Below are 23,975 nucleotides of genomic sequence, written 5' to 3'. Positions count from 1 at the left end.
ACACTCTATCTGAGAATTCTTATCTTTTTCTAAATTTGGGAAGGACATTGTGGAAATTGATGTTAGGTTTAACCTTTGCAATCTTTCCAGTTGGGTATTTGTAAGTGCAAGCCTAAATTCGGTGGTCTCCACTGCTTAATGGGTTGCTTAAACTTAACTTTGATGGGAGTTCCCTTGGAAATCCGGGCTTGTGGGGTATGGTGGAGTTGTGAGGGACTGTGAGTGTAACGTTGTGCTCTCCTATGCTGGTCCTTTGTGTGATAAAACAACTAATTGTGCTGAAATATTTGCCCTTCTACAGGGGCTGAAGATTTTCAAAGCCAGAAACATAATGTCTAACTATATAGTTGAAGGTGACTCTTTTAATGTCATTGACTGGTGCAATAAGGTTAAGAAGCTTCCTTGGGAATTGTGGTCACTTTTTCTTCAGGTCTTAGATCTCTCTTCTACACTTCCTTTTTCCTTTGTTCATGTTCTTCGTGAAGCTAATGATCTAACGAACAATCTGGTGAAAATTGGTACCTCCCTTACATAGTTAATGGTTTGTAACGATGTAATTTCCTGATTCTGTTGTAATTTGCTTATACTTTAATAATATTCTTGAAACTTCGTCAAAAAAAAAAAAAAAAAAACTTCTCCAGTAACTCCTATCCAGCTTGTTAGCTCCTTTCTATCCTGATCTAACACCACCCTTGGGCCAAACCGGCATAGCTTGGCAACCGAGAAGTTGGTACTTAAAGATCCCTAAGAAGCTTTTTTCAAAGAACAATCACTAATAGACTTTGATCCATGAAGTCCCTTAATCAACCATTGACAAATTCAAATTTTTTTCGCGAATTATACCATATCATATTTCAATCAAGCCCTTGAGAATTTTTACCTTTTAATGTCAAGACATTCATGAGAAGAAAACTATAACATGTGGCTAAATTTAATTTCAAGTTATAGTCCCACTCCTTTTTTAAGTAGAGATGAAGTACATTTTACACAATGTGGTGGTGAATGATACTCCATAACCGATGCCCTTTCTCAGTATGGACAGTGGAGATAAACCGTAGTGCCAGAAATGAGTTCAAGGAAAAATTTGGAGAAATAAAAAATATAATAATTAGGGTTTCAGACAGCTCAATATGCTCCTGCCCATTACAATTAAGGGTGCGGTTTGTATAGAGTTGAGGCTCTAAACGATCAAAGTAAAACACACCTTTAAATAGTGTCAAGAAATGTGGTTTCAACTGGAAATCATTGTGATAGCCTTAAAATGTATTTTTATTTTTAATTATAAAAATAATAGTATAAATCGAGCAAATTTATGAAAACTTGAAAATTTTGAAAATTAAGGGTCTAAAAATGCGTTACAAGATGCGCTATTTCCAAAATTTGAAATCCATTTTTTTCTCATGTTCATATATCTTGATGCTGAGATGATCAATTTGAGGATGTTTGGGCATCAAAACAACTTCTTCTAGTGAAATTTTTGAGGTGGTTCTAATTGATTGTTTAGAGCCTCAGCTCTATATAAACTAGTATTCGCATAATCGAACCTAAACGGTTAACCGGTCATGAGGCTGGGAGCGGTTCGAACTGGAACCGAACTAACCGGAGCAGTTAAAGGGACTAACCGGTCAAATAGATTTTTTTTTAAAAAAATGGGTAAAAACCCCCCAAAATTTTGTTTTAAAAAATAGAAAAACTTAGATTAAGTATACACTATCATATTATATACATTTATCTTATAAAAAAAATTTAAAACAACTTTTTATATAATTTAATATTTGAATATTATAGAGATATGCAAGACAATTTATAATTTCACATAAATTCAATTGATGAAGTTACAAAGTCCAACTAACAATGAATGATGCAACAATATATGCTTCTATATTGTTTTAATGTTGATGTTGAAAAATGTTATTTTAATGTTGAAAATCTTTAATACGGTTTAGAATTAGGTTTGAGAGCATATTTTCTTGTAGCATGATGTTCCCAATTTCGAAGGGTTGTGAGTGAAAGAGAGAGCACCTCATTTACTCAGCAACTTGGTTATCAAACCAAGGGTGTGGGTCAAGGTGTTAAGTGTTGCTTCAAATGGCCAAATCGCATATTTTAAAAAAATGTCCAAATCGATTTTCAAATGGCCAAACCTCATTTACTCAGTAACCTTTTGAGTTGAGTTTTAACATGAAAAGAAAAAATTTATATAAGATGGCAACTTCAAAATGTAGAATTAAAATGTATATTAAATAAATAAATAAATAAATAAAGGTTACGTTTTTTATCCATTTCAGCATGTGGAAACATGAGAGATGAGTAAAACACTTTTTAGTTTTACCTATTTTCTTCATAGAGGCTAATAAACAGATTTAAAGAGTTTGAAGTTGCAACAAATGATAGATAGCTGGTAAAAAATAAAAAAAACAAATTAGAAGAAAATATCACAACTAAACAAGAAGTTGAGAACGCAGACAATAGTAACATGCACCAAAAATAACCTTAAAAAAAAAAAAAAATTCTCATATTCATCTCAAAAAAAATATTTTAATAAAAATTTATATAACATTAAAACCAATCCAACAAACTCACCAAAAATATATAACATTAAAAAGAAAGAAATATATTTTGTCTCATATTCATCAAAAAAAAAAAAATTGTAAAAAAATTAAATAACATAAAAAACGATCCAAAAAGCTCACCAAAAATATATAAAATTTTTAAAAAAGAATATATTCTTTTTTTCTCATATTCATCATAAGTAAGATATTTTTATAAAAACAAAACGTAATTTTGTTAAAAAAACAATTTTTTTTTAAGAACCCTAAAATCGTGCGAAAGAACACATAAACTTTAGAGTCAAAATCAACCCCAAATCCTTCATTTTTTGAACAAATTGAGGAATATGATATATACTTTAATTAAGATTCAAATGCCCGAAATTTAATGAAGATTCATTCACTATTGAGATCTTTATTAAAAAATTTGCCGATTTTTCATTTCATGAAAATTTCAGAAAAAAACACAGCAAATAAAAATCGATATAAAAACATTTAATCAATAATAAATCAAAATAACTAGTTTATTTGATACATAAGGCCTAAGATCAATTTGATAAAAATCGATCAATTGATCGATCAGAAATCAAACTGTTTGGATAAAAAACAATTCTTCAAGCAGCTGTACTTCAGGCCCAAAAAAACCTCAAATCTTCATCATTTTGGAAAATTTGAAATATGTGAACGTTGAATACTTTAACAATGAATCAAAGCCCTCCATTTTTATGAAAATCTATGAGGTATTGAAGCTGCATTTGATAGAATGGCAAAAATTTCTAAGTTTCAAAAATCCCCATTTCAATCTTCCAAGAACTCTTTGTTTTTGGAATTTTGATTCAATAATCAACGATTTATAGAAACTTTACGGTGGTTGACCCAAAAAAACAAAAAATATGTAAAATAAAAGCTGCAAAATCTTGTTCTGTAAAAAATAATGGGCATGTATCAAACAACAACTGTTATTTGATGCGTTGAAAATACCGTTATATCGGGCGTTAAAACAGTAAACCGGACTAGTTAGGAAAAACCGGCCGGTTTAGACTAAAACCGCCAGTTCAACCTCGAACCGACCGGTTTTGGTGCCGATTTTTTTGTAGAGTGCCGTCTTATGAGGTGTGCCGTAAAACTAGCCCTAATCAGATTCGTCACCCCACCAGTAGCAATCTAACCGGCCGGTTTTGCGAACACTGATATAAATGTTTTCCTTGAAATAAACACCATCACATATTTAGAAAGGTATAACCACATTGTGGTTAGTGATTTCTAGGGAATCTCAAGTGATTATTTGGCTGAATTAACTGATGGAGACAAGAGTACAAGCAATTGCAAAATAAAATAAATTAGAATTTGAAATTATTTTTGTAGACTTCAAACCATACATCAACCCGTAGATACAACACTTGAAAAGAACCTTTGAATGACTTATTCGTACAATAAAATAAAAAGAAGGAAAAAAAATGACAAAAAATTGGAAAATTGGAGAACGGCACATGTCCAAGAATATTATGAATGCCTGTACACGGGGACATGGCAGAACTGAAAATTGTGATTGCCAATTTTGTTGTAGCATTAGCTTTTCCAGGTTCTGTAATGAGATTTAAACCTCCATGCTGTTATTGAGATGCTTATATGCATGAATTAATTCAGCAAGAGCTTGGATCAAGGACCTGGGCTCAAAAATGCTCCCAACTGTCACATCATCTATGGAGTCAACTTTTACCTGCATGAAAACTCCTGAATCAAATAATATCACTTGGAAGTTACATGCATTTTCTCTTGAGTATACTTGTATTTTGTGTTAAATGTTTTCAGAGTGGTAAATCTGTTCCATAGTCTTAGCTTTTGTTTGAAAGCTAAATTGAGTCATTTGTGCAGTTACTGGATATTTTTCCTCCCCAAGTTCCAGGCACTGCTTTTTAGTCTTTCGAGCAATTAGAATGTCCATGCACTTGTCAGGCAGATAATTTTTAAGCAATTGAATATAACTGAGTATTGTTTCTCACAACCTTTTAAGGCCAATCTTCTGTAAGGGTATAAGCGAAATCTGATTACTATTTTCTGGAGTTTATGACGAATATCTCTGCCTCGGTAAATTTCAGAGCAGCTTCTGGACCTAAGGGAATTTGAGTCATCTTTAGGCCTCAAGGTATTGCAAGATAATTGCTCAATTCCATTCATCAGTCAATAGATGTCCCAACTGTTTCTGGAGGAAAATTCAATGAATATTTGATTTATTGGTTTCCTGGAGGTGTACGGGAAATACCTCGGCTTTGGGTGTAATTTTTTGGAGCTTCTAGACCTTTGGGATTTTGAGTCATGTTTGGTCTTCAGGGTATAGAAGTCCAAACATTTTCCATCCGGTCCTTCTAGTTGAGCCATTGAATGCTTGATAACCTCAAAGTATGGAACTTCAATGAGTTGTCTTGAAGAGACAAATATTGTAGTCCAAAATCCAACTGCTCGTTTCCACAATATAGTGTTCAAATTCTGCTCTCTCTCATAGCATTTTGAGTTTGAGAGGGAGTGTGACAAAAAAGTATATATTGTGTACTAAGTTAATATGGAAAATACATATTGTAATCAGTATATATGGGAAGGGTAAGTACAATATCTATATTTTATGGTAAGTCTGGGTATAGTTTAAGTGTATGATTTAATTTCTATTACAGTAATCTGTATTTGTCTATATAAAACAAGCTTGTACATTCATATTGAAAAATGCACACTGTCTCTTTAGAGAAACCTGAGACTCTTCACAATGGGCAAGTCAATTTTAGTCATTTGTTGTGTTTTGAAAGTGTTTCAGTAAAATGTGCTTAGTATGTGGACATTGTGAACATCTAAAAATAACCTAAGTCCACTTCCCAAGTCTTCTGATTTTTCTTCCCTCCACTACGCTGTTTTCCCAGGTCTTCTGAATTTCGTTCTCATAGACATAGCAACAGAAATCAACACCGTATGTATCTACCTGCGAATCATAGTGGATACCTTAACAAGCACTAAATTGCTACCTTGAATGCAACCTTAACCCGTAGAACCTTTCCTCTTTATAGAATGAAGTGGACAATATTTCAGGAAAAAGTTCTTTTTGCAGGAAGAAAATCTAATCTCGCTTATCCTGCCGTAGTATCAAACCAATAAGGTAACGATATGAACAGGAGTTTTCAAAGACATGCCGGCATGCAGCTGATAACCATGGAGGTGAACCACTAAGATAAGGTCCACATTTGCCGAAAATTCCCACTCCTTTTAGAACACATAGAAAACCTTTAGTTGGAGTATCCATGTCAGTGGAACTTGAGATAGATCTGTTTCTTCTTTCTTTCTTTTGTACATTTTGGCTACTGGGATTTTTTCTCAGGTTTTATTTCCTACGAGTAGTTATTGTACTAGCAAACTTTCTTCCAAAAGGGTCAACAGCATATTGAACTTTTGGTCCTCTTAGACATGCCACATTATTAGTACATGTAAAAAGGTGACTAAGAACAAATAGATTTATAAGACAGAAATCTGGTAGTCTTTATTTACCCAAAAAACAATGTCTAGTAGTCTTTCAATAATATGGTACACTTGTAGTTTCCTAGAAATATATACAGAATATATCTATGACGCTCCAATACGAATGCAGATGTGAGGAGATGATTCTGAATTTATCACAGTCCAGGAACCAAGACAGATAGAAGTAACCTATTTGACCCAACAAAAATATAATAGGGAAAATATCTCCATACCCCCTATTTTTAGGTTTCATTTCTTCATAAACCCAAGGTTTCAAAAAATATCTCCTAACCCCCTGGCCACTTTAAACCTATTTTTTAACCTAAACAAATGTCTCCATACCCCCTATTTTTAGGTTTCATTTCTTCATAAACCCAAGGTTTCAAAAAATTTCTCCTAACCCCCTGCCCACTTTAAACCTATTTTTTAACCTAAACAAATGTGAGACAGATACGCTCTTTCTAAACTCAATTCTTTCTCTCTCTTCACTTATATACCCCAAACTTCTCTCTTTCTCTCTCTTCCTACGTCTCTCACTCTCTCTCTCCTGCCATGTTTCTCCAAACACCTCTCTCTCTCTTCCCGATAATCTCTCACCTCCATGAAGTGCTTCTCTCTCTCTAGAAGTTTGGGAGGATGGCTTTTAGAAAATGCATGTCGCTTTAGATTTGTTTGGCCTAAAAAAACAAGTTTAACTTAGCTCAGAGGTTAGAAGAAATAAAATCTACAATTTTTATGCCTCAAGACATCTTTTAAAACCTTGGGTCTATTATGAAATAAAACTTAAAAATAGAGGGTATGGAGATATTTTTCCAATATAATATTATACCAATACAGTAATGTATGCATCCAACACGTTGATATATAGGACAAACCAACCAATAGCTCCAAACCTATTTATTAAGGTAATTTCGGTCCACCTCCTAGGTATCCGATCTTGATCAGACAGTTCAAAGCATGTAATAGTCAATGAATTTTATTATTTGTTTTACAGATCATTCTGAGCTAAAAAATTGGAGGCATGTGTACCTCATTAGGCACATCTATAAAAAAAAATATTTAAAAAAAGTTTAATAAAATTAAAATGACCAAAATTCCCCTGAAAGTCTTAGGAGTATTATATTTTCATCAATTTATTTTTGTTTTTTATGGTTGCACGACGATGAGAACTATGTATGTCCCAAATTTGATCTTAGGATCGGCTAGGAGGTGGACAAAATTACTGCAGAAAATAGGTCTGGAGCTATTGGCAGGTTTTTCGTACTAATATTTATTTTGTAGAACTATACCTTTGAATATTCACAAGTATCCTAGTAGCATCCACTATCAATATCGGTCTTAACAAAGTATGAAACCGATGCTTCAAGCACATACAAGTCTCTATGCACATAAGAATATATGACTGCTTATATCATCTTAGCCCTTCAATAATGACAACAATATATAAGCTTTCCTATTTCTGCATTCTATGTCACAGTCCCTTAGCTTTTGGCCAAGTGGTAAACACTTTAGTTAAGAGTGAGGGAGGTCCAGGGTTCAAATCCTTCGAAGTTCGTCCCAAAAAGCCCAAACAAGCTATTTCTTTTTTTGCATTCTATGTCACCAGTAGCTGCAGTTTCATGTGAATGTAAATGCATTCTTCATAGAGATCAAGTTTTGTATGAAACCTTCCTCCTCTTAGCTATCCAACAATCCTTTCATTTGAATTTTGTAATGAAGTGGCCCTTGCATTTCCAAACTGATAACCATTTAAACCAGGTTTACTCTTCATAATGGGAATCAGTACGCATACAACACATTTTCTATGTAGAATTCCATTCCTGTCATATAAGGATCATTTATATCCAGAAGGACCAATGTAAACACTATTCTAATTAGAGGCCCAGACCTTGGTCTTTTTAGACTGAAAGGGAGCAGTAAACTGGTCAGAGAAGCAGCAGCTGTTGCTACGTTTCTTTTTTTTCTTAATGAGGCCTCTGAAATGTTGGTCATAGATCACTCGTATGACTAGTAACAACAGTCTATTTAAACTCATAGAGAAGTACAACAGAATGGCTTTAAATCATAAAAAGAATAAAAATAAAAGAACATATATTAGATCAGTAGAAATTAAAATCCTAATTAGTGAGCATCAATACAAGTAAAGGAGGGAATGAGAAGGGCAAAATACCACATGTACGATTCCCTGAGCTGCCAACGATTGAAGGTTTACAGGAATTTTCCCCTCTCTAGGCACCAGCAATGCATTTATGTATGCACTAGGCTGCAAGAGAAAAAGCTTTCAATATGGACAAGGGTTTCCTCCCAGGTAGATTGCTGTTGAACATGCCTAAGTTACTATAGCATGTGGTTTTCTTGTTTGCAATAAACAGAGTTCAATCAGATAAGCAACTTGCACACAATAACATACAGTTAAAGCTTCCACAACAGGTAAAAACTGCAGTATAGAACACATTAACCTGTCACTTTAAATTTCCATGAATAATTCGTGAAATTAGTTGGCATGGAAACAAGTTTACTACAATTTCTACATGTTGATAAATTTCCCTACAATGAAACATTCCTTAAAACCACTAGTTTATGTAAATATCCATTTTAGTTTCCGTAATTACCAAAATACCGAATACTTTCCGTTATTACTGATATGTCCATTTTTTGGACTTCATAACAATTTTTTTTAAAAAAAAGATGAAACTACCTATTTTCGGTTTTTCAAGAACCGAAAATTTTTCTCTCTTGTGGGTCCTTTGCGTATTCTCTCTGTACCTCTCTCTCTCTCTCTCTCTCTACCAGTGGAAAATTTTCCTTTTGAGATGCCCATATCAGTGGAAAGAAATGATAGGAAACATTGCAGAGATAATAAAGAAAGATAGGAAGACGAATTTTCATGGACATCGGTTAGGGAGAAAGTCGGTTAGATTGGTTTCAGAGGAGGAACAGGCTGAAGGTTCTGGACTCCATTCCAAGGTCTCAAAAAAAAAAACTAGTTTTAGAGGATGTTGGAGGAAATAAGCTTTCATGAGGTCATGATTTTGGAGGATGACAAGAGAAAGGGGATGATGTGTATGAAAGGGGTTTCCATGGAATTTTAATCCAGTATACAATGCTACTTGATATGAAAATGTGAGGAGGGAAGAACAAAGGGTTTTCTATGAGAGAAAGAGAGAGAGAGAGAGAGAGAGAGAGAGAGAGAGAGAGAGAAATTTTTAGAGATGGCATTTAGAGAGAGAGGGGAGAGAGAGGTAGAGAGAGAATAAGCAGAGGACCCACAAGAGAAAAATTTTCAGTTTTTGAAAAACCAAAAATTTAAAATTTTCGATTCTTGAAAAACCGAAAATTTAAAATTTTCGATTTTTCAAAAACCAAAATTGGCTTGATTTTGGTTTTTGAAAAACTGAAAATGGGTAGTTTTGTCTTTTTTAGAAAAAATTGTTATGAAGTCCAAAAAACGGACATATCAGTAATAACATAAAGTATTCTGTATTTTGGTAATAAGGGAAACTAAAACGGATGTTTACATAATTTTTCCATGTGAATAAGCATTTATTTCTGTGATGTACCTCTGTGTATATCTTTGAGGAATATTTCTTGTCTGTTTTAACTTCAAGGTCTTTTAGTCACTTGGATTATGTATACATCATGCCCATAAAAACTACTGAAGTTTGTTTTATGATCTACAGGCTGTTTTTAACATGGCATCAAACGCAAGGTCATAAGATCAAATTGGAATAATATTTAGGAGTACTCATAGCTCAAAATTTAGAAGATCTGGAATGACAGCAAACCAATTCAGACCTTTGGGGCTTGTCTGGACGCCACCCCAACACACATTTCAGTGCTGTTGGTGCAGGTTTTTAGGTGTTAGCCAGAATGGAGTGGCATCTTTGGATGCCATATTTTGTCCCCATTCAAGTGTACATGCACACCTAAGATGCTGCTGCTTAATTCGTGAAAAACTTAGAAAATACCAATTTCCACCCAATATGACTGCTTAATTCGTGAAAAACTTAGAAATACCAATTTCCACCCAATATGTAAAATCACCGCTTTTTGATGAAACTCAAAACAGAAATTGACAAAATCATATATGACAGCCAATCAAGCGGTTAGGCTCTTGTTCTTTCCAATGAAAAGATTATATGAGTTTTCAAGACTGATTCAAGTCTCTGAGAGTTGAAGAGCTTGAGTTACTGAAACTACTTTACTTGAGGCATACTTTTTTTAGGCTCTCATGTTGCGTACAAAATGGACAGTGTGCAGTAATTTCAATTATATCACAATCCAAGTAAAGTTTTATTCAGCTTAGGTCAGTGGTTCAAGAGAAATCTAATTTTTCTACGTCCATGATGTAAGGCCACTGTTCCCAAATTTTCAATCAATTTTGTACATTTGTGAATACTTAGGCAGCAGAAAGTGCCCCCACACCAGATCAATATTGGTTGAAATTTGGATTACTTCACACTCAGCAGTGATGACTTTGGTACTTTTCTGGGCAAGTTTCATTAGGACAATATTAGTATATCACATTATATCAATCGTTCACATATTATACAGTTTAGTGTGAATAAATTCAAAGATCTTCTGGTCTTCTTTCTCCTTCTTATGCTCTATATATGATAAATCATAGGAATGGGTCATTCATATCTTTCTTTCTGATTTTTTTATAGTTATTCACATCTCTAAGTAATAGAGGAAATTATGCCCATCGAAAGTGCAAGCATTTCTGTTGCACTCAAAGGCCTTTACTCAGGCCTACAATGTAATGGAATCAAACATAGTAAGTTTGAGAGGGGTAATCTTCCAAATTTCCAAGCACTGAACACGGTATCAAGGTGAGTCTGCTTATGAACCATCATAAATATCAACAGAAAAGGGCCAGGGGAGGGGGGATGGGAAGAAAGAGAAAGAGAGAGACAGAGAGAGAGGTGACAGCAGGATTTCACCATAGCCCATAGCCCACATAAATTCCAGAACATGAAACCATAGTTAGAGGGGCAACTAGTTCATTGCCCTTGAACATAATTTAAGACAGTTAATGAATTTGTTTGAACTCATCCATTTTCTTCATACCCAGAGTAGAAATTGAAATTCTCGCTCATAAAAGTACAAAGGACAATCTTGGGAATTTTCAGTCATGTAAATAGCAAGTGGTGTACCATTTCGTCATTTGGAATAAGGTTTGCTGGTTCAGGTTCATTGAAACTTTCCAACTGTTTATTATGCTCCTCAGTTGAGTATGCAGTGCACTGTGTTTCAGGCTGACAACTACTTTATCACTCTTCCATATTGTATTCATTGGATGCTGTTACATCCAGGACCTCAATAAAGAAGCTAACTAGAAGTGGCAGCAGAGTTATAACTCAATAGGAATCAGCTGATGTGCCATTTCTCGCCACTTCCACAGCATGGAAAATCCAGCATCAGTATTTTCCCACAGAAGGTCGAATAGAGACTCATAATTTTCTTCTAGTCTGTTTGGCTCACATGCTCTTAATTCTGGTCAAAATATTAATAAGGGTTCACAAGATGTACATTGCAGAGGTCAATGTTTTCATTTTCCAATTCTGACAATCAAAGGTAAAAGTTAGAAGTTGTACATTCTTGGTGTGGAGGGAGCTTCTCTTGATTTCTTAAAGGCCCAGTTTTCTTTGCCATTTTAATCTTAGATGATTTATTAGGTTCAAACGAGATTACTTCATGAAGAATAATTGTGGAAGGCTGCGAAAAGACTTCGTATTGAGTAACAAGGAAATTATTCGGACAGAATTTCCACATGAAAGTGGAGAAACAGGGATAAATGAAAAGCATAAGAGTATCAATCATAAAACATGTATATTTTAGGATTCATGAAGAAAGAAAACAACATAGACAAAGTGACACACAGTATGGACAATATGTCAATGCAGAAATAAGGGTGGCATCTAAGGATCTCAAACTGAATTGCATGTGTTCACTTACAGCATTATTGAGGCAGTTTTGGGGATTTCCATGAGTTCTATTTAGAGCATCTGTTATAGCGGTAACAAAATCAGAAGCACACAAGCCTGCCGTTTCTCTGTCATACGACCCATTTAACAGAAGGACCTACAGTTAAAGGTAATTTATAATTTAAGAGACTCCCCAAATAATTAAGACTACTCCTAGTAAGGAATAAGCCTGCATTTTTTTAGCTAATTGAATGGCTAGAAACGTTAGCACTTAATTTTGTTCAAAGGACTAGAGTAAACAGACGTAACAATCAACTATTCATTTACCTTGAGGCAGTATCGAGAGGAAATAATCTCACCAACACCGAGCAATACCTGCAGAAGATGACTTAAAAGCAAAAACAACAACAACAACAACAGCAGCAATAATACAAAATGACAAACAGCAACTTCCTATTTCAAAGAGAAGCATTTTTGTAGCAAGAAACATTTTATGCTTATGGATCTAGGATATTCTAGATTATAGAGATTTTATAAAGTTTCATTTTCTCTTGAACTGTTGAACATAATTTTATTAGACGATCAGTACTACAAATGAACAAATGGATGTAATGGAAAATGATATTTTGAAGAATTATTCAAGTTCCAGTTTTTTTCTTATTGAAGAATGACAAGAAGTATCCAATTCATGTCAGACTACGATATTGAGCAGCATTTGAATGGTGAAGGCACAAAATTGTTTGAGAAACTGCTAGGAGCTGGAACTTGAATAATGCATAGCACATCTGCTCCATAAAATTTTAGTGTTTACTGATTTAAAAATCCCCATCATCGTCATCATCATCATTTTAGCCTTTTCCCAATTAAGATTTTTAAATCCTCATATGATAGAAAAATTTGAGGCACTTCTTTCAAACAATGATAAGCACTTATTTCTTATGATAGAAAAATTTCTTGGGTGATGGTGTCAACCCGCACCACATTCTTTTAGCAATGTTACATCACATTTTCTGGGAATCTAAGGCCTCTCTAGTTATCTGTTTGGTCGATAAACCCCAACCCTTCAAGGAAGGAAAAAAAGAGCTATGTCTTTTCAAGCTTTATACTCTTCACAGACAAGTAATCCTTTTATAAGCAGTATGTATGTTGTTGACCAAACTTTGCCATGGCCTGCCTCAAGCCCAAAGAAAGGAGGAGGGTTGTGTTAGGTTGGTAGCTAGTGTAAGACTTTTGCCACATCTATTTCATGAAAGATGACCACAAATAGTTGAGATAAGGCTTCAATGATGGTGACAAAGATATATGTCGGTGACCAGCTGCTGTAAGCTACATTGGCAAAAGAGATTAAACTACAGCAATCATTAGTTTGACCCTCCTATGGATAGTAATGATTACATGTATTCTTGCTAGAAAAACCATGTAGAACACCACCAGGCATCACACCAAAGACCACTACTACCCATGATTTGGTTAATTCAAACATAATTAATTGGAAATTATCAACTTTTAAGCATGAGGGCGTCTAAAAAAAGAGTGTTTCCACCAACATTTCGGAGTTTCCGTTATTTTACATCTCTTGTGGCAAAACTTTATGTCTCGTGGCGTTTACATGTTGGAGGTGTTATGTTCAATTTGACAATTTTTCGGACATACCTCAAGAGGTTTTAAACACTTCTACATGGAGAGTGTTCCCATTATGCTCCACTTTAGTGCTGAAGACATTTCAATTGAAATGCAGGACAGTACACTTGATGCACAGAAGATGGAAGTGTCAAACACTTCATCTGAAATGTTTAGTAGCAACGTTGACACTTCTTGGAAGTGCCAGACCCACCCTTATCAGATCTACATGTAGAATCACTTCAATGAAAGTACTACATACTTCAAGTAGAGTGTTGGGATGGGCAAAGAATCATGCTTTTATCAAAAGCATTCAAACATTTTTAATGCCGGTCCTTTGAGAGTAGGATTCATTAGAAATGGGGAACGGCTAGCATTGATCTGAGCACAAGTTCATTGGGAAAAAAGGGCTTAATGAAGCCAAAAGTTGGAACCCCTTTTCATTTCTTTTTTTGCTCATTACACTTCTCAAGTCATCTTATTATTGAGACACATTGAACATGATTCCCAGGATTTTTGAGATAAGAGTCATAGAGGGGATCTTCCAAAAATTGCAACATTATGGTAGATCTCATCCTAGTCTTTGAATTTTGTTAAGTTGTGCAATCAATACGGTTAACATAAAAGATAGGTTCCCCATACCTAAGCTTGATAAGATGCCAGAGATGTTGAGTGGTGTTTGGATTTTTTTTCTCAAAGATTAACCTCAAGAGTGGATAACACCAAATTCATATTTGACCAAGGGAAAAATGGAAGGCAGCCTTCATTATTCATGAAGGACTTCAAGAGTGCTTAGCCCTGCCCTATGATTTGTCAAATCACACAGAGCACAATCATGCGCATCATGAAACAAGTCTTATAACCATATATAGGGAAATTCATGGTTATATATTTTCGTGATGTTTTATTCAATAGTATGAGCCGTGACGATCATGTAGAACACTTGCATTGAGTACTAGAGATCCTAAGAGATATCAAGCTATATGTCAACCTTAAGAAGTGTACTTTCTTGATCAAAAATACCTATTTTCTGGGCTACATTGCGGTAGCATAAGGGATATTGATCCAACTAATGTAGAAGCCATCAGGAGCTTGCCTTCCCTGAGTTCTATTTGGTGATGTGCGCAGTTTCAAAGGTCCCAATTCATTCTACCTGAGATTTATCCAAAACTTAAGCATTCTGATCACACTGACCACTTATGACATGAAGAAATGCACAAGAGGCAGCAAAGAGTTTCTAACTTGTAGAGGCCAAAATGACAAGTGCTTAGCTTAGAGCATTCTGATTTTGAGATGGTCTTCAGGGTCTATTGTGATATAGGAGCTGCATTGAGCCAGGAGGGGAGCCTTGTAATGTTCTTTAGTGAGTGCTTCTGTTACTCAACATATGATGTAATGCGATCATTGAAGCTCTTCAACCCTGGATGCATTATTTGATTGAGAGGGAGCTTATGTAGTATTTAGATCATGAGGCATTAAGATACCTTAACTTTCATTGTAACCAAAATAGTATACATGTCAAATGAGCCACATTCTTAAATTTAACCTCAGGACAAAGTCGGCGTTCACAATATGGTGGCAGATTCCTTGAGACATTGGTCTTTCTTCCTGAAAACATTGACTCGCACTGTGATCGGTTTTGACTTCCTTAAGGACCAATACACTATTGATCCATAGTTTGGTCCTATATGGGAGTCTTGTTGGCCTAACGGTACAGATCATGCATCTAGGTTTATTACTCATGATAGATTTCGATTCTATGAGACTCAATTGTGCATACCAGGGAGTTCTCTTCGCGATAACATCATTCATTGAGTTGCTTAGTGGGGATCTTGTTATACATCTTGGTCAGGCTAGGAACGTCATGTTAGTCAAGGATAGGTATTTTTCCCTAGACTAAGGTGCGACGTGAAGGGATATGTGGGACATTGTGACGTTTAGCAGGATTTTAACAGTCAGCCTCATAATACCACCATCAAGTAAAGTGTCGAGCCAATGCCATCTGAGTCTTCCTCATGCAAAATTTGCGTTTAATAACTCGGTTAGCCGATTGACTGGGAAATTTCCATTCAAGATAGTGTATGCTTACTCTATTCCACGTGTTAGATAGTGTTCCATTACATTATGTGGGGAGGAGAACTATTCAAGCCGAAAACTATGCTTACCACATCAAGGAAGTACAAAGGGAGGTCCTTGACAGGTTGAGAACCCAGTATGCGAAGTAAAAGGAGGCTGCAGTTGCAGAAGAGCATTGAGCGACCAATCATGTTCTGTAGGGGAATCTGTCATGGTACCCCTAAGGTGTGAGAGGTTCCCAATTGACACTTAGGAAGTTACGTCAGCAAAAGTCTAGGTCATACTGGATTCTCAAGAAGCTAGGTGATAATGTTCATCTCCTAGACCTTCCTAAGTACCTCCACATCTCCTCAATCGTTAACTTCACTTTATCTCTATGAGTTTATCCACCTGTACATTTGGATTCTGGCTCACTAAAGAATGTAGAGCTACTAAGACTAGCTGCAGAAGAGAGAGAAAAGATGTGGTAGATGTTTGGATTGTAGATAAATGCCTAGGTTCATATCAGAGATACGTGGCTTGTTATGCCTTGGTTCATATCAGAGATGCATGGTTTGTCAGAACATCTATCGACTAATTGTTTGTGGATCGATGAGCATAAGTTGCAGATGCAGTGGAAGGATCTTTATCAACATTATATGGAGGCATAGCAGAAAACATTGAGTGCTTCCCAACCAGGGGATAATTTATGAGGGCATCATGGATTCTCAAGAAGCTAGGTGATAATGTTCATCTCCTAGACCTTCCTAAGTACCTCCACATCTCCTCAATCGTTAATTTCACTTTATCTCTATGAGTTTGAGCATATCCACCTGTACATTTGGATTCTGGCTCACTAAAGAATGTAGAGCTACTGAGACTAGCTGCAGAAGAGAGAGAGAAGATGTGGTAGATGTTTGGATTGTGGATAAATGCCTAGGTTCATATCAGAGATACGTGGCTTGTTATGCCTTGGTTCATATCAGAGATGCATGGTTTGTTAGAACAACTATCGACTAATTGTTTGTGGATCGATGAGCGTAAGTTGCAGATGCAGTGGAAGGATCTTTATCAACATTATATGGAGGCATAGCAGAAAACATTGAGTTCTTCCCAACCAGGGGATAATTTATGAGGGCATCATGGTATTACATTAGACCAATTAATCACTGTTTTTACCTATTCTTTTCGTGGCGAAAAGTTGGACACATTCAACGATGCAGTAGAGCTTTTGTTTTCTATTTTATTATGTTTTTAGACAGAGGGAAACTAAGTTATCTTTATTTTAAATTTAGTTAACTTATAGAATTTGTGCCTTTTGTCGTTATAGAGAATGAATGGGTAGTTTCATCTTTCTTATTTCATTTTACTTAGGGGTATTTGGGTCATTTTGTGTCATATATTTAGAAAAGGGAGAGTGGAGATGTCCTGCCCATGGTTACTGTTTCTTAAGAAAACTTTTGATTTCAGATAGCACAAGAAAGGGCTTCTTTTGTTCCCTTGATTGAAGTCATAGAGTTGCCTTAGCAGCACCTCTCTTTTAAGGTAATCTTCAGTTCTTCTCTTCTTCTCCTCTTTTTTCCCCTTCTCTTTCACATCCTAATATTTTATTTTTCCTCCTCTTTTCTCTGCTTAAGTTCTTACATGTCCTCCTTTCCTCTCCCTCTTGTTTTCTTATAAATTTCTTACTCTTTACTCCTTTCTCATCCTCTATTTGCTTCTTTCTTTATATGTTTGTGCTACCATAACCCTTCAAACATCAAACACATCCTATCCAAAAATCCATCAAAACGTAACCCATAGATTCTCATTAGAATTTTAAAAAATAGAACCCTTGAAACGAAACCGTAATCCCTAATTATTTTTACACCATGAACAACAAACCCCTACAACTCATTGAGAGAGAAGCTCTGAAATAAATCTGAAATTATTCTAGCCCTTCTCTTCAGGCGCTAGGCTAGCCTTAAATTTGGCATCAAAGCAGATTCCCAAATTGCATGTTGATCTGATCAAGTTCACTAACGGAATTTCATGGATGATTACCTGCTAAATACTTCTCGAAGCGTGTTTTAGGTTCTTGTAATCAATATATACTATCGCTTTGTAAAAGAGAGCTTTAATCTCAAATTTGATGTATCATGCAATGAAACATGTGGAACATTAGAAAACAAAACTGCATATAGAACTATTTAAATAAATATCCCCCTTGCCTAAAACTTTTTCTGAAACAATAACAAGTCCTCAAGGAATCAAGAACGACGGGATGCATGAAACATTGACCACTGGAATCAAAATAAGTAATGAATTTTAACAATCTATTGACATTACCAATGAAGGGCAGATGGAAGTAAAAAGAGAACCCATAGCATATACGATACAATCCACTTTTCTCAACTGCTCAAGAACTGCAGAATTGACTGCAGGGAAGACCTAAAGAAGAAAAAGAAAAAAGGTTCAGCATGATAATAAAATTTACAATTTCATTAAGGTCAATATAATTTTCTGTTACATAATCGAACTTATCATATTTCTATCCATAAAACTGGTCCTTATGAGTGTTGTGAATAAGGGAAAACAATTTTCTACACATGTTTCTATTCATAAAGCTAGAAGCAATATCATGCATAGTCCAGGCTAATTCAGGTCACTCACCTGACACTGCCCATTCTTCTGCAGTACACAAATTAATGCTCTTGATTTAATTAGATCAGCCTACCGAGGCCCACCAAGGCCTACAGAAATTATAGACATGAGAGGGATAAAAACTTCCAAATAAATGGTTATGACATTGCCAAATCTTTCATCTGTAACATAGGGAGGAGAAAGATACTAGAGCCACTAAGGCTCCATGTACAATGGGGTAGGAAACATACCCTATAATAATGAAAGACAAATGCGCCACGGTTCTATTGCAGTCGTTAAATAAAAAAGGGGATGTCCCCTTTTGAGAACTATGGAAAAAGCCACTTTTAAACAGGTTTTGCAAGATGTAGTTAGCAATTCCATTTTGGAATCGGGAAACACCAGGCATTTACAACCACAGAGACAAAAAGGAAAAATGTCCCATGTTGCATTCTCGAACCCATTCCAGAATGACACAGATACACTTATCATAATAAAGCTTAACAAAAAACTCCTAAATCATGATGTTTTATATAACAGTACCTCGAGGTTGTTTTAATACTTGTTGGTTAAAGCCTTTGATCAAGTCAACTAAAAGCCTTTGGTGAAATCTCTTGATCGAAGTGTCATTGTTGAAAAATGAATCAGTTTCATGCAGTGCTCATTAATTTCCAAAAGGGAACATGAGTTGTCCACATCCTTGCATCTATGCAGATTCTGAAGGTCCAAAGAGGGGTTTCTTCATTCCCCTTACATTTTTATACTCGCTCTCAGGTTGTGAAGATAGGGTTAGTACAAAAGCCACTCAAGCCAACCCCCTGTGGGTCTCAATAAAATCAATTATGTCATGTGCCCATCTCCTGTATACAATATCTGGATAACATGCTTGTCTTCTTCCAAGAAAATTCTAACCAGCACTCATGGATAAGAAACTTTGAAATATTCATTAAGACATTACTTGACAAGTAAACCATACCAAGATCAAATTTGTCTGTGTGAACCTGCCATGCTAAGTTTAAGAGCATTGTTCCATAAAACACAGGGCCGCACCTAGGCAGCCAGGGGGTTCAGGCTGCTCAGCACCTACACGGCTGCCTAGAACCTGGGGCGGCCCAGTTAGAATAAAAAGCACAAGAGGGTATCTAATCTAAATGTTTTAGGGCTAGATTTCGTGTAAAACTAAAAAAATGCATATTGAGGCATATAATACATTAAGAGTACATAATATATAGTCCATCCATTGTCCGTTACTCCATAATTCCATACATTTCAAACCATTAATCCATACTCCATACCATAGTCCAAACTCCATGGACTCCATACACAGTAAAAATAGGAAATCTAACATTCGAAAATTTCAAATTCAATCATCAATTCATCATCAAGAAAGAAAATAAATAACACATATGACATATCAAATGTCCATAGTCCACATACACTCCTCCACATCCATCGTCCATACATACACATAAGAGGAGGAAAAGGAAAAGGAAAAAAATATAGACTTGAAGACTCAAAGAGTCTTCAGACATCATTCATCATCTAGAAAAGTAGGGTCAGCTGCATCATATGCATCAGAGTCGAGCCTATCATCATCACAATTATCTCCCTCCTCAACAAAATGGTTGTCGTTTGTCTCTTCTGAATATGCTTCTGCTTCCTCCACCACCCTCGTCCTCTATGAAGATCTAGTCAACCTAGGAGGGTCGGTTACTATCCCTGAGGCCTCCAGGATCATATCTCATGTCAATCTTTCATGCCCCTCAATCTCATCATTATCAACCAACCACTCCATGGAATTATCCACATTTTTTTTATCTATGGGGGTATCTCTTTGTCTCTCTTAGCAAATCTCTCCTTCGAGTATCGATTGTACTTCACATAAACTAGGTCACTAAGCCTCTTTGATTCAATCTTGTTTTTTTCTTTGTATGAATCTAATAAAATCAAATGAAACTAATCAATATTACAACTTTACAATTGACATAGTAATCCATAATTACTAACTAGTAAATACTAATACAAATTAGTAAATCGTAAACTAATAAAATAAATTACCATCTCAAAAGTACTCTAATTCCGAACATAGCCAGACGAGGTGGTGGTTAGGCTCAAGATCCCAATGGCCTTTTGTAAGTTTGGAGCACTACACCCATGTTGGCTGCAAATTGATTATGAAATATGATTTACAATTACAATGAAATATAAAAAACAAACAACAAATATGAAATTTGAACTTGAGGATTGGGTTCAAGTATATTATTATCTGGATCAATTTTGGTCCTTTGTCTCATCTGTTGTACGTGGAAGCTCTAAATCCGATAGGCTGATTTTTGGCAAATAAAGTACGAGAAAAATAGAACCAGCAACAAGCAAGAAAAATAAAGCAGGAAATAAATAACAGAAAAAGAACAACAGAATTAGGTGGTTCGTCACAGATGTGATTACATCCACAACGAAGACCATCGATATTTTTCCACTAAATCGAAGAAAGAAAATTACAGCTTCCGCGCATAACAAGTGGTATCAGAACCTGGTTTGGGGTTGTCGATATGGCGGTAAAGGTTTCGAATGCAAGATTTGAGGTGGAGAAATTTGATGGCAAACATAATTTCAAAATTTGGCAAATCAATGTGTAGGATTTTCTAGTGCAACAAAGTCTACAAAAAGCTCTGAAAGGAAAGTCAAAGAAACCAAAATCCATGTCTGATGAGGATTGGGAAGACTTAGATCTGAGGTCTTTGAGCACTATTTGATTGTGTTTATCGAGTGAAGTGCTATTTAATATCGTCAATGAGGATTCGGTATAAGTCTTTGGTTGAAGCTTGAGAGTTTGTATATGATGAAACCCCTCACAAATTGATTGTTTTTTAAGCAAAAATTGTACACCCTGTGGATGAATAAAGGTACAGATATCCATGAGCACCTGAATTATTTTAACAAAATTACTTGTGAATTATTGAATATTAGTGTTACAATGGATGATGAGGATAAAGCTACAGTTTTATTATCCTCACTCCCTCAATCATATGAGCATCTAGTCACAAAATTGCTTTATGGAAAAAATACCATAGAGATGGAGGATGTGACTTCGACTCTTCTCTCTAATGATTTGAGGAAGAGACAAGTTAATGCTCAACCACATGCGGATGGTTTAGTGGTTAGAGGGAGATCTGATGAGAAAAGTGAAAAGGGACAAGAAGGTCAGGGTAGGTCCAGATCCAAAGATCAAGGAAAGGTAATATTCATTGCACTTATTGTAAGAAAAATGGGCATATAAAGAAGGATTGCCAAAAACTCAAAAAAAAGGAAAACGAGCCTCCGAAGCAGCCAATATTGTTGATGGAAGCTCAATAAGTGGAACAAATAATGTATTGTCAATCTCGACAAATTGTGACAACTCTAAAGACTCGTGGGTTCTTGATTCAGGATGTTCCTATCATATGTGCCCTCGTCGGGATTGGTTTACCACATACAGGAGTATTGATGGTGGATCAGTTTTGATGGGGAATGATGCAGCTTGCAAGACCATTGGCGTTGGGACAATTATTATTAAGATGTATGATGGAGTTGTGAGAATCTTGACTGATGTTAGGCATGCTCCAGATCTTAAGAAGAATCTTATCTTTGGGTGCCTTAGATTCCAATGGCTGCAAATTTGTTAGAGAAGGTAGAGTTTTGAAGGTTCTTAAGAGTGCTCTGGTTGTGATGAAAGACAAGAAGATCCGACGCAATTTATATGTATCCCTTGGGAATACTATTACAGATAGAAGAGCAGTTTTCATATTGATGACGGTAATTCTGACTTGACTCAGTTGTGGCATATATGGTTGGGCCACATGGGTGAGAGAGCTTTAGGGATAGCAAACGCCAATTGATCAATGGGCATCATGGTTATCATCGAAGGCATAAATAAACCTCAAAAAAACAGTTCTTGAAGAACAATTCACCAACAAATTCATCTAAATTCTTCTCTTCTTGTCACTCCAAGTATCAATCATAACAAAAACCTCATGCTAAGCCCATGCATCCTTCTGTGACACCACAATATCCTCGTGACATTCATCTCTTTTTTCAAAAGAGGCTCTAAGAGCTCATATAGGGATGGGGGCCTTCAACCGAGGCCCAAATTGGCCAATTGCCTCTACCAAAGTGTAGAAGCTGCTCACGCAAGCGGCATTTAAAGGAATGCCCGCCTCATAAAACCACCGAGCAATATAATGAGCAGTTCTCTCTCTCTTCCTTCTTGATTTTATTTTCAATGGTTGTTTGATTCTTTGTTTTCTCACTTGTAACCTCAGGGTCAGGTCGGGGTAAAAAAGAATCCATAGGCCCCCTAACCGAAAGCCTCTTAGGCCCCCACCTCCAAAACCAACGAAAACTCCCTTTCCTTTCCTCTTAGCCTGGGATATAGCAAGTTGATCTACCTCATCACACCCCTCCTCATCACTATCATCATCATCACAATTAACCCGAACGCCAGACCTTAGCTATACTATGCATGCCACTCTTTCCTCTCTTTTTTTACTATTTTCATATACTTTTTTTATCTACTCTAATGGCATTAGAAACTTTTTTACATGGGGCAACATCCCCCTAATACTGGCAAGATGTTTCTTGAACTGTTTTATACACCTATTTGTATCCTTCTCACAATAATTGCATCTTATGCAATTTCCATTTAAAGGATTCAAGTTATAGACATATTTCCAACCCGCATCACCACTTCTATTAGAACCTGATGAAGACATCTCAAATTAATCTAAACAATCTGAAAAACAAAATTTTTTCACAAACCATAGTTGCCCGATCTTCAACTTCCATCTTTGAGATGTTTTTAATCTCAAAATCTCCTAAAAAACCTCTCATAGGCCTGAAAAATCTCCAAAAGTAAATCCAAACTCAAAGGGAGATGTTTGGATCGAGTTTTCAGAACTTTAAGAAATCCTTCAATCTTATGGGAATCACTTAATCCCAAATTTTTGAAGTTTTTCTCCCTTGAGAATAGCTCAAAGGAGGTTTATCCTCCGTTTCTACATGACCTTCATTCAAAGCAAGCCAAGCAGCAAGGCCTGTGAAGTTGCATATGAACCTAACCTCTCCCCCCCACCGCCCCCTCCCCCTCGCCCCCTCCCCCTCGCCCTCCCCCTCCCCCGCCCCCTTTTTACAACCTTAAATTTTTGAAAAAAAAAAAGCCCCCTCCACGAGAGGCATATTTGCCCCTGGGTGCTAGCGTCGGCCTAGGTAGGCACCCAAGCACCTGGGCAGCCGCTAGGTACTTCCTACCCAGGAAGACTACCTGGGCTTGGGCGATGCACCCAGGCCACCCTAGCCCGCCTATGTGCTAATCAGGCCCCTTTTTAAAACATTGTTTAAGAGCAATTGATGAAAAAAAGAATTATATAGGAAATGCTTACGATAACCGAAGCTCAATTGGCCTCGTGTCTAAACAGATCTAGAGCTTTAATATTTCAATATTAAATCCTCCAAAGGTTTGAAGGCTGTAAAGCAATGCTGTCAACTTCATGCCACTCAGCTTAATTAAATGACAATGTCAGCTACTACTTATTTACAAAAAATGCAGAAAATGAACTTGAGAACCGGTTAGAAAATATTGAAAAATGAAACCGTAATATGAGAAAGACAATATCTCAACTTAAAATGGAAGACAAAAATTGCTTTATCGAATCAATTCACTCAGATC

The 23,975-nt window shown here is 36.0% G+C and overlaps 1 protein-coding gene across 46 annotated transcripts in view; it reads right to left on the bottom strand.

The window, feature by feature from the left end:
• Positions 1 to 3,872: 3,872 nt before the first annotated feature.
• The window catches only part of MEE18 (maternal effect embryo arrest 18), a 33,031-nt gene continuing 12,928 nt past the window's right edge, over positions 3,873 to 23,975 (bottom strand). For 29 of the 46 annotated variants that reach the window (XM_088866945.1, XM_088867011.1, XM_088867030.1 and 26 more), the window contains 5 exons: positions 17,978 to 18,079; positions 12,302 to 12,349; positions 12,006 to 12,131; positions 8,218 to 8,310; positions 3,873 to 4,269 (listed from right to left, as the gene is read on the bottom strand). In XM_088866945.1, coding sequence (XP_088723071.1) covers positions 4,147 to 4,269; positions 8,218 to 8,310; positions 12,006 to 12,131; positions 12,302 to 12,349; positions 17,978 to 18,079 — 492 coding nt within the window. In that variant the 3' untranslated portion in view covers positions 3,873 to 4,146. Of the gene's footprint in view, positions 4,270 to 8,217; positions 8,364 to 12,005; positions 12,132 to 12,301; positions 12,350 to 17,977; positions 18,080 to 18,301; positions 18,382 to 19,595; positions 20,433 to 23,975 lie in introns of those variants that run through there. The other 17 variants (XR_016055606.1, XR_016055607.1, XR_016055610.1 and 14 more) reach the window with 7 other exon arrangements.

Source organism: Amborella trichopoda, chromosome 1 (assembly GCF_054954075.1).
Source record: "Amborella trichopoda isolate Santa Cruz 75 chromosome 1, AtrichopodaSantaCruz75HAP2 v2.0, whole genome shotgun sequence".
Lineage (NCBI taxonomy): Eukaryota > Viridiplantae > Streptophyta > Magnoliopsida > Amborellales > Amborellaceae > Amborella > Amborella trichopoda.
The sequence above is the reverse complement of the archived record's forward strand: the minus strand, read 5'-3'. Positions and strand labels throughout refer to the sequence as shown.